The sequence below is a fragment of the Diospyros lotus genome, chromosome 14 (genome assembly GCF_014633365.1).
Source record: "Diospyros lotus cultivar Yz01 chromosome 14, ASM1463336v1, whole genome shotgun sequence".
In the NCBI taxonomy this organism is placed as follows: domain Eukaryota; kingdom Viridiplantae; phylum Streptophyta; class Magnoliopsida; order Ericales; family Ebenaceae; genus Diospyros; species Diospyros lotus.
In genome coordinates, this window is record NC_068351.1 from 8,582,897 (window position 1) to 8,595,070 (window position 12,174).

A 12,174-nucleotide genomic window follows, 5' to 3' on the forward strand; every position below is an offset into this window, starting at 1 on the left:
CTTCACATGCTCACCCACCAAACACCACAACAGATTACCCAAAGAACAATTTACCATCTCCGTTTGCCCATCCGTTTGAGAATGATAGGCAATGCTAAAATTCAACTGAGTATTGACCATCTTCCACAAACTACGCCAAAAATGACTAAGGAATCTAGTGTCCCTATCAGAAACAATAGACTCGGGTAATCCATGCAAGCGATAAATTTCTCTAAAGAACAATTGGGCGACATGTACAGCGTTCGTTATCTTCTTACAAGGAAGGAAATGAACCATCTTAGAAAAGCGATCAACCACAACAAAGATGGAATCATTACCTCGCTGAGTTCTTGGCAATCCCAACACAAAATCCATACTAAGATCAACCCATAGCTGTGTAGGAACTGGTAAAGGTCTATAAAGACCCATATTAGTGGCTGCCCTCTTGGAGACTTTACAAATCCGGCACCTTTGGACATATTTCTCCATCTCTTTACGAATGGTAGGCCAAAAGTAGGAAGCCTGAACTAGTTGCAAAGTCCTATCATGCCCCACATGACCTTCTCCATGCAATTCCTGAATGATCTTCAACCGCAAACTGCAATGTGGGATACACAGCTGGTTGCCCTTGAATAAAAAACCATCATGCAGTAGAAAGGCTGATTTTTCTCCTACTTGAACAGCTTGCAAAATAGGAGAAAAATATGCATCAGTGGCAAACAGGTCACGAAAGTCATCAAAACCAGGTACCTCAACTCTCATGTTGGTCAACAAACTCTGTCGGCGGCTCAAAGCATCTGCTACCCTATTCGTCAATCATGCCTTATGTTTAATCACAAAAGTAAACTGCTGCAAATAAGCTACCTAGGAAGCATGTCTACAAGATACCTTATCCTGTTTGTGTAGGTGCTTCAATGCTTCATGATCTGTATATAAGATAAACTCTCTGTGGAGAAGATAGTGTTTCCAATGCTTGACTACTTGAACCACAACAAAGAATTCCACATCATAGGTACTGTAGTTAAGCTTGGAACCTGATAATTTTTCACTGAAATAAGCTACTGGCCTGCTATTTTGGTTCAACACAGCTCCAATACCCACCTTGGAAGCATCACAATGCAACTCGAATGGTTGGGAAAAATCTAGCAACACTAAAATTTGGGCTGTTGTAAGGCGTTGCTTAATTTGTTGGAACGCCTCTTCAACCGCATCTGTAACATCCCGCATCGAGAGATAGGAAGGACCAGAACAACTTACCCTGATGGGCCTACGCGAACTTCGCAGGGGGGTCACCCATCCCTGGATTACCCCAGGTCAAGCACGCTTAACTTGGGAGTTCTTTGCCAACATTCAGCCCAAAAGGTATCCAACTGGTGTTGTTTCCTTTCTTACACTATCCTCGATATATACTAACTTCTCTGGGTTCTCGGGGTATTACATTCTCCCCCCTTAAGCACATGACGTCCTCGTCATGCGACCTTACAACTGGTCCCAAATCTCCCCCCGATGCATGGCCAATGTGGGATTCGCCTAAGGTGCTTACACACACCCCCTCAGGGACTCAGCCTCCTCGCTGAGGTTTGCCCCACCACCGTGCTCAGAGGCTCATGGGTCGGCTCTGATACCACTTGTAACATCCCGCATCGAGAGATAGGAAGGACCAGAACAACTTACCCTGATGGGCCTATGCGAACTTCCCAGGGGGGTCACCAATCCCTGGATTACCCCAGGTCAAGCACGCTTAACTTGGGAGTTCTTTGCCAACATTCAGCTCAAAAGGTATCCAATTGATGTTGTTTCCTTCCTTACACTATCCTTGATATATACTAACTTCTCTAGGCTCTCGGGGTATTACAGCATCTGTCCATTCAAACTTGCCACCCTTCATGCAATCTGTAACCGGAGCCATTATACTACTGAAGTGAGGAATGAAATGCCTATAAAAAGAAGCTAATCCATGGAAGCTTCGAACTTCAGTAAGTGTTTTAGGTCGAAGCCAATGTCGGACCACCTTTATCTTGGACTCATCAACCTGTAATCCATCTCTAGAAACCACATATCCCAAAAACAACACCTTGGGTGTCATGAAAACACACTTTTAAACAGCAGCGTAAAACTTCTCCCTGCGAAGAACACACAACACTTCTCGCAAGTGTTGAAGATGCACTTCGACATTAGCACTATAAATCAGGATATCATCAAAATATACGACAACAAATTCCCCAATAAAAGGCCTTAGAATCTGGTTCATCACACGCATGAAGGTATTAAAGGCATTAGACAATCCAAAAGGCATTACCAACCATTCATACAAGCCCCCATGAGTCTTGAAGGCTGTTTTCCACTCATCACCAGGTTTAATACAAATTGGTGATATCCACTCTTCAAATCTAGTTTAGTAAAAATTGTGGCACCACTAATTAGATCTAGCAAGTCATCCAAACGAGGAATAGGAAAGCGATACCTTATTGTGATCTTATTAATGGCTCTGCTGTCCACACACATGCGCCACGACCCATCTTTCTTGGGAGTCAACAATGCTAGAACCGCACAAGGATTGATGCTTTCTCTCACATGCCCTTTGATCAGTAACTCTTCCACTTGTTTGCGCAATACTTCCTGCTCTTTTGGACTCATTCTGTAATGGGGTCTATTTGGCAAAGTTGCCCCTGGCTCAAGATCGATTTGATGTTGAATATCCCGCAATGGCAGCAACCCTTCAGGCAGCTCCTCAGGAAAGACATCATAAAATTCAGAGATTAATGCAGTTGCTTTTGTGGGAACCGGCAACTCAGTTCCTATGTCTTTTCCAATCAACACATATAACACCTCCGACTCCTACAATTCCTCACTGAATCTTGCCAAGGACAGTAGATTAGTACCCTCCACCACAAGTTTAATTTTTTCTAGGAACTTAGTGGGCAATAACACAATTTTTGACGCTTCAAATACAAAGCTATAAGTGTTTGCCCTGCCATCATGAACTACCCTCCTATCAAACTGCCAAGGTCTCCCCAATAATAAATGGCAAGCATCCATAGCAATTACATCACACCATACAAAGTCTTTATATTTTGAGCCTATTGAAAAGGATACCAAAGCACGTAAAGACACTGTAACCTCACTACCCTTCTTAAGCCAAGCCATCTTGTATGGAACTGGGTGCTTTTCAGTTTTCAAACTCAACTTCTGGATAGCCTCAACAGAAATTATATTCTCACAACTACCAGCATCAATAACAAAACAACATACCTTGCCCAAGATGGTACATGTAGACTGAAAAATATTATTTCTCAGTCAGTTGTCTTTGTTGGTAGCTTTAGGAGTTAGGCAGGATCGTCGAACCACTAGAGCAGTCCCTGTGTCACCAGCCACCTCTTCCTCTTCCTCATAGGTTTCTGTATCAAATACTGGTTCTTGCTCCATATCTGTGAACTCATCATCTTCATCCCCTGCCTCAACTATCAGCGCCTTTCTCCCAACTGTTTTCTTGCACTCTGATTGTCGATGACCCATCTCGCCACAACCGAAACACCTAATCCCACTGTTGCCACCAGATCTATTAGGTTGATTGCTGTTAGGGTTGTTTCTGTTTGGTTGGCCTGTGCTATGGGCGGCTTTAATCCCTCCTCCAGTACCCCGATTCATGTTCCGGACACTACCACCGCCTCCTGTTCGGCTACTACTAGTAGCCATGTAACTATTGTTTGTGGGATTTCCTGCCCGTCGGGCTTGTTTCTCCATCTGCAATGCTCTTTGATGTGCCGCTGAAACAGATACAGGATCAAACATGTTGACTACATCTTGAATCTGTAATCTCAATCCTCCAACATACCTTGACACCAACTGATCTTCTATTTCTTGTAGCTCATTCCTTGTAACCAATTGGTAGAAGTCGGTGGTATATTCATCCACTGTCCTAGTTCCCTACCTCAAATTCTGCAACATCTGGTACATCAACCTTTGGTAATTATGGGGCAGAAACTCCTCCCTCATCTTCTTCTTCAGCTTGTCCTATGTGGAAATTTTAGGTTTTCCCATTCTGGTCCTGGTTAATTTCACCTGTTTCCACCACGCTATTGCTCTGCCTCTGAATTGCGTTATGACTAATGGCACATGTTTATTCCCTGACACCTCCTTAAATTCCAAGATCTCCTCCGTCGTTTCCACCCAATCTAAGAATTCTTCGGCTTTAATTTCACCATAAAATTCTGGAATTTCAGTCATCATCCCAGATTCCCAACGTCTATTGTCTTCGCCCATGCCACCTCTACGATGTCTGTGTGGTTTCTCTTCGAAATCTTCCTTGCTATCACCATCGTTTGCATCACCCCCTCTCTGATTAAGAGGACCAAACGGATTGACATCTTCTTGCCGCCTTCGTTCACCTCCCTATCCAATCATGAACTCTTGCATCGTCTGATTCATCTGCGCGATCTGCTCCATCATAGTATTCACGAGCCCATTCAAACGCTAGATTTCTCTTGTGTTATCCTGGGCATATACTTCCTCTACATTTTGGTTGCGAGCGGCCCGTCTTGGCGGCATGGTGACTGTCAAGGAACGAACCGGGCTCTGATACCAACTGACGTAGCGGAAGCCTTCTAATAATCCGTTGATTCACTCACGAATACCGAATTATAGGAATCAAACAATAGCTCGTTGATTCTTAAAGAATACCAAATAAATTAAAGAGAATTAAGGGAAAATTTCAACAGAAACTTTATTCAAAATCAATCAGTTGATTCAAAACCTCATATAACAAAGAATTTATAGGCTATAATTTGAAAAACATTCAAAAACCCTAAATCTCGAATCTTATCAAAAAAAGCAAAATTGAGATTTTATTACATAATAAAAAATCAACAAAAAATAAGAAAAATCTCTCAAAACGGCATATAAAAATTCACTCTCTAATGAAAGTTATTAGGGAATCTATTATTTCCTAAAATAGAAAAATTGTTAATTTCGAGGCTTAAACGATGGAATTTGTCCAAAAAAGCATAGGCTCATCAGTAAAGCTGATGACTCGAAATCTTTAACCCGATTTCCTTAAAGTTAGTCTTTAAAATCGTCCAAATTGTGGTAAAATGTCAAGCCATCACATCCACATCAACAACCCTATTTATTTTCAAAATTCCACAAGGGCCCACGGTTTGGATCTGGCCAAACATTACAGTAATATTATTGTCATTGAAAACGTAAAACGTTGTAATTAATTAAAAAGCAGCTTGATCCGCTAGCACTTTCGCTGCTTTGTTATTCCTTTCTTGGAACGCTGGCAGGGGCTTTATTCTCGTGCTTACCTCTTTTGGGTCTCATCATTCGTTAAGCAAAGACCAATTAAATATCATTCCTAGGTTCTTTTCCCGCTAAGAGAGATTACCTTAATTAATTCAGAAGCTACACATAAAACAGCAACTTCTCTCTGAGTCCAAACGTTCAGTTCTAAACATGGCGGCCCTAGCAACCAGCTCCGGCGCCACCATTGTTAGCCATCAGGACGCCTTCAGGACTGTGTTAGATCGGAAGAACCGTTCACTCCAACTCCAAGTCCAAGTCGTCCGCGACTACTTGAGGCAGACAGGCGACGATCTGGCGCACGTCGACGTCGAAGGCAACACAGTTCTCCATTTTCTGGCCATCGATGGAGATCCAGTTCCCTTCAGAGAGCTCTTCAAAGACGGCCTGCCGACGATCCAAATGCTGAAGAAAGGAAACTTCAGAGGCGACACGCCCTTGCACCAAGCCGCGAGCTTTGGGCGCCTCAATGTCGTCAAAATCATAATGGAGAGGGACCCCGAGTTGGCTTTGGTGCGCAATAATTTGGGCGAGACGCCGCCCTACGTTGCGGTTGCCGCCGGGAACAAAAATGTGTTCGATTTTGTGATGCAGAAATCAGTAGTCAAGGACACCATTACTACAAGGAGAAATGACGGCTGCACTCTACTCCACGCCGCCGTACTGGGAGAATACTACAGTAAGTTTCTACCTTGAATTCTAATCCGTCAATCATAGAGCGACAAAATGGAAAACTATTTGGGCTTGTTAATTGCAGGTCTAGCTTTGGACATAGTGGAATCATTTCCAAATCTTGTTGAAGCACATAATGAGAAAGGAGAAACTGCATTGAATCTGTTAGCCTGCAAGCCGGTTTCCTTCAAAAGCGGGTCGGCATATTCGTTCATAAATCTGGGCGGTAGATCATTCATTCCAGGACAACTGATTCGCTGTATCTCTTATCTCCGTGAGTATTAATCTACACAGTCGACAGACGATTGTTCGCGCAAAAATAATTAATTGTATATATATAGTAGCTAGATGTCCTCTCCCTGCAATAATGTGCAATCTGATCTCAAGTATCTGTGTTCGTTTCGTGCCATGTTAAACAGTGTTTATTCCACCAATAGATAAGAGAACAATACCGATAGCAGATGCGGAGAGTCAACCTCTATGTCGATTTATCCTGCAACAAATAGCGTCTTCGCTAACGGATCTAAAATGGAAACTAATATCAGGTATTTTTCTCTTTAATTACTTATTCAACTTAATTTATCTTAATACTAAAATTTTGCCTCTTCCCTTCCCAACTAATGTAAAAATTCTATAAATTTAAAAGACTTATACACTTAAATATATTAAAAAAACTATCTAAAACACAATTACCTTATTACTAAATTTTGGCCTCCCAGATGTTTCATCTGCATCCACAGCTGGTAGCACCTGCATGCCAGCCACACCTATTGGCTTTGCTATTTGCTTGTGTTGTCTCATCTTTATTTTCTTTTACACTCTTGTTAATTATTTGATTCTAATCTAAGCGTACCATTCTTGCAGGGTACGGATGGATTCTTAGAGCAGGTTGGTTGTTCTAACTTAAAATTGCTCACTTACAGAACTCTACTTACCAGGCAAATGAATTTTCATACTATACTTTTAGTAGACCTTCTTTTAAGATTTTTTGAAAGAATTGCTCGGAATACATTTAGAAAGCATTTTGATCGGATGCTTTAAATCAGAGCATCTTCGGAATATTAATTAAAAAGAACCTAAAACTAAAGAAGTATACAAGACCAAACAAGAAGCTCATTAAAAGCCGTATGCTTGTCTAATCATTTTAGTATCTCTTATATATACACCAGCATAAATAGAATTACTTATATATAATGTTTATTGAAGAGGTGATTCGTGTTACATAAAATAGACAATTTAAATAAAAATTTATAAGGTATCATTTGATATTATAATTTACTTTTTAATTTTTTTCAAGAAAATTTTAAGCAAAATAAGTCGTGGGTGTAGTATAAAAAATTTATTTGAAAAATTAATATTTTTTAGATATCACGAATTTTAGTTTGTTAATACAATTAATTTTTATTTATTAAGGAAGATACTCAAGGAATTGTTTAAGAAAATACTTTATTGCACAGCTGGCATTACTACAAATTTTCTTCATTTTCTATGCCTAATACATTATTTTCATATATTTTTACTTTCCACAATATTATATATATGTAACATATATATCCTTGGGTGTTTTCTTCTTGTGCGCGCAGTTTCCATTTTGATTAGAGGAGTTGTTGATGTAAAGAAAAAGCACGCATTAGCAGTCTTGCTAGCCAAAAGGCTAATTGCAAAAGAAACTGATTGGAGCCATTACACTTATGGTGAAAGCTCAATGGACCTAAGGAAAAATCGAGGCAAAACCAATGACTCGGCTCTTCTACACCCTATACAACTGCTTACTATGCATTTTTCTGCAGTTACTGCTTCACCCAAAAATAATAAAATGAGAAACCCGCTCATTCAAGCCGTAGAGAACAGCATTGAAGAGTTGGTTGAGGAAATACTAGAAAAATTCCCGGATGCAGCATATACTGTTGACAAGAATGGAAAGAACGTACTGCATATAGCAGTGGAGCAGAAAGATAAGCTGCTATATGACTACTTGAAGACAAAAGTTCGCAAGGACGTGATGCTGACGGCCATTGATGACCAGGGAAACACCATTCTGCATCTTGCAACAAAGCAAGGAAATAGCCCTAGAATTCTTCTAGGACATATGAACCAGATGGCCTGGGATGTATGTTGGTTTAAGGTACGTACGCTGCATACCTAGTAAATCTTAATTTGTTTATATATATATAGAGTGATGTCATGTGATTCAATCAACACATGGATATACATAAATATATCCCAACTACTCTTTACAAAATAAAGAATAAATTACGTACGCATTGAGTTCCTTATATGTGTGTGTAAATATATTTTTCTTCTTGGTTGGCAGAGGGTATGGTATGATTCCTCCTGTCATTTCCAATATCACCGTAACTTAGAGGGGAAGACTCCAGGTGAACTGTTTCAAGAAAATCATGTCATCTTAAGAGAAAAGGCCGAGAAGGCACTCAAAGATATGAACACTGGGTTAATGTTGGTTTCTGATGTGGCATTACCTAAAATTACAAGAATACCCCTACGCACTAGTGGCCTCGCTCGCCACATGGATTGCCCGAGAGGCTGACACGTGGCAAGTCAACAATCTTGTGCAGAGTCTGAAAGATCCGAGCCGGTCCTCATTAGGTATAAAAAGCTCTACAGCTCTCTCACTCACTACTACTTGCTTTACTCTACTAATTTGAGCGTCGGAGTCCACCCCGGGGGACCCTAGCCCCGCCACTCCATTGTCTTGCAGGTCTTATCACCGAGGTCCGATTCCCGAGGTCCATTCGTAGAGATGGCACGTGGTGGTCGGTCCCAAAAAACCATCATCATTTGGCGCCCATCGTGGGGCCGACGTCCAGACTCGCTAGCCTCTTCTTTCCCTACCTCGCGCTTCGGACTTCAACTCCTTACCTCGGACCTCGGTCTTTCCACCAGTATCACACGACTTTCGCTCCTGGCCATAGTTAACTACATGACTCCCCGAAGAGACGTGACTCGTAGCCAAGCTAGTGCCAATCTAGAGGCCCAGCCACAAGGGAAGAATCCACCACCTCCGGCCAATCCAATGCCAGATGACCGACTCACCAGGCTGGAAAATTAGGTCCAACAGTTAACTGAGTTGTTGACTGATTATCTACTCCAGAATGAACAACATCGTCCGCATGTGCCCTCTCAGCGGGAGGAGCACCAATCACCTCCTTTTACTCAGGAGCCTTGTCAATCGCCAGTCGAGCCAGGAAATCCATCCCTCTGAGGCGGCAGGATCTACTTCTTCCTCCTTATGAGAAGGAGGGACTCCGTAGGAGGGGCAATTGCGTTTCCTGGAGAGGCAAGTCCAGGAACTCAAGAGGGGAAAGGAAGAGCTGCCTCATCTCGGCTCTAACCAACCCCTGAGCAAGTGCTAAGGTGCAACTTGGATTTGATGGATGAGCCCCGAGGCCTGGCACGAATTCGACAAGCCGCGTATAATCAGCGCATTGCTAGATACTACAATCGACGAGTCCACGCTAGGAGTTTCATGCCAAGAGATCTTGTACTGCGACGGTTTGATATGAGTCATCCTCGGGACGCGAATAAACTAACTCCAAATTGGGAAGGACCGTACTAGGTGATGGAATCCTTAAGTCCGGGGGCATATCGACTAGAAGACATGGAAGGTAAGCCCTTTAAGTATACCTGAAATGTGCAAAACTTATGGAAGTTTTATCAATGAGCAGGGGAATTTCCCGAACCTCTTTGTACTCTTTTTACGACTAATGGTAAGACTTCAGATTCTCTCCATCAAATAGCAATCTCACAAAGGCCAACATTTCACCAAAGAAAAATCCAAGGGTCACGAACCCTAGGCCGTCCCCAAAGGTGGACTAATGGCCATGGAAAAACCCATCCAAGGGTCATGAGCCCTAGGCCGTCCCCAAAGGTGGACTAATGGCCAAGGAAAAACTCTAGCCCGACACCCTTCTTCGGAGGAAGTGGCTAAAATCTAATGGCCAAGAAAAAAAATTCAGAGCCCAACACCCTCTTTCGCGTGGGAGTGGCAACAATCCAAGGGTCACGAGCCCTAGGCCGTCCTCAAAAGTGGACTAATGGCCACGGAAAAACTTTAGCCCAACACCCTCCTCTGCGAGGGAGTGGCTAAAATCCAAGGGTCAAGTACCCTAGGCCGTCCACAAGCCAAAGATGGACTAATGGCCGAAAGAAACTCAACACGCTCCTTCGCGTGGGAGTGGCGACAATCCAAGGGTCACGAGCCCTAGGCCGTCCTCAAAAGTGGACTAATGGCCACGGAAAAACTCTAGCCCAACACCCTCATCTGCGAGGGAGTGGCTAAAATCCAAGGGTCACAAGCCCTAGGCCGTCCTCAAAAGTGGACTAATGGCCACGGAAGAAACTCAACACCTTCCTCTGCAAGGGAATGGCTAAAATCCAAAGGTCAAGTGCCTTAGGTCGTCCATAAGCAGAGGATGGACTAATGGCTGGAAGAAACTCAACACCCTCCTCGACGAGGGAGTGACGAGAATCCAAGGGTCAGGAGTCCTAGGCCGTTCCCAAGCCGAAGGTGGACTAACAGCCGAAAAAAAATTCAAAGCCCAGCACCCTCTTCTACGTGGGAGTGACTGAAATCCAAGGGTCAAGAGACCAAGGGATCCCAACCTGATCAGGGAAAATCCCAACCTGATCAGCCAGACTAAGGGATCATAGCCAAACCAAGGGAAATCCCAACCTGAACAGAGGAAATCCTAACCTGACCAGGGAAAATCCCAGCCTGATCAGCCTGACCAGGGGAAATCCCAACCTGATCAGCCAAACCAAGGGATCCTAGCCAGACCAGGGGAAATCCCAACCTGATCAGGAAATCCCAACCTGACCAGGGGAAATCCCAACCTAATCAGCCTCACCAGGGGAAATCCCAACCTGATCAGCCAAACTAAGGGATCCTAGCTAGACCAGGGGAAATCCCAGCCTGACCAGGGGAAATCCCAACCTGATCAGCCAAACTAAGGGATCCTAGCCAGACCAAGGAAAATCCCACCTGACTAGGGAATCCCAACTTGACCAGGGGAAATCCCAACTTGACCAAAGGAAATCCCACCTGACTAGGGAATCCCAACTTGATCAGGGGAAATCCCAACCTGATCAGAGGAAATCCTAACCTGACTAGGGGAAATCCCAGCCTGATCAACCAGACCAAGGGATCCTAGCTTGACCAGAGAAAATCCCAGCTTGACCAGGGGAAATCTCAACCTGATCAGCTAGACCAAGGGATCCTAGCCAGACCCGGGGAAATCCCAACCTGACTAAGGAATCCTAGCTTGACCAGGGGAAATCCCAACTTGACTAGGTATAACCAAGTTCGAAGTGCAGGCTACAGATCCGAGGCTAGGAATACCCAAGTCCGAAGCTTCCACTCGCAAGGTCCATTTGTCGAGGCGATGCATGGTGGTTGGTCTCACAGATCATCATTATCATTTGTCGAGTTAAAAATACTCTTATGCACATTGGGAAAAATCTACAGTCAAATAACTTTAGAAATTAAGTTACTCCTAAACTCAGCGTGATTCTCAGCTCAGCTCAAGGAATGGGGGGCAAGTGATGTGGCATTACCTAAAATTACAAGAATACCCCTACGCACTAGTGGCCTCGCTCGCCACATGGATTGCCCGAGAGGCTGACACGTGGCAAGTCAACAATCTTGTGCAGAGTCTGAAAGATCCGAGCCGGTCCTCATCAGGTATAAAAAGCTCTACAGCTCTCTCACTCACTAATACTTGCTTTACTCTACTGATTTGAGCGTCGGAGTCCACCCCGGGGGATCCAAGCCCCGGCCCTCCATTGTCTTGCAGGTCCTACACCCAAGGTCCGACATCCCCAAGTCCGAGGTTCCATTCCCGAGGTCCAGTCGCAGAGGTGGCACGTGATGGTCGGTCCCAAAAACCATCATCAGTTTCTACTCTCATTGGCACTGTCAACTACGCAACATTATTTACCATCCCTGGAGGCTATAATGACGACACTAAAGACGGTAAAAGTTTCGGTCGTCCAAAGTTTTTTAGTACTAGGAAAGAAGATCAACTTTTGTCGTTCCTGTGGTACGTTGGGGTATCTTTATTTTGCTCTGGAATTGCTTTGGCAACCATGCTTTTGATTCAGCTATCGAGGTTTACCAACGACGACTTCTACATGACCTTGCCATTGAGATACGTTGGTTCTTCGGCTGCCCTGTTTGTCTCAGCCATCTTTACAGTCACAGCT

At 43.6% G+C, this 12,174-nt stretch overlaps 1 protein-coding gene across 1 annotated transcript in view; it reads left to right on the forward strand.

Annotated features, from left to right (window-relative positions):
• Positions 1-5,406: 5,406 nt before the first annotated feature.
• Positions 5,407-12,174, forward strand: part of LOC127790701 (protein ACCELERATED CELL DEATH 6-like) — a 45,284-nt gene continuing 38,516 nt past the window's right edge. The window contains exons 1-3 of the mRNA XM_052320316.1: positions 5,407-5,959; positions 6,038-6,226; positions 6,372-6,497. Of these exons, the coding sequence (XP_052176276.1) occupies positions 5,434-5,959; positions 6,038-6,226; positions 6,372-6,497 (841 nt within the window). The 5' untranslated portion in view covers positions 5,407-5,433. The remainder of the gene's footprint in view (positions 5,960-6,037; positions 6,227-6,371; positions 6,498-12,174) is intronic.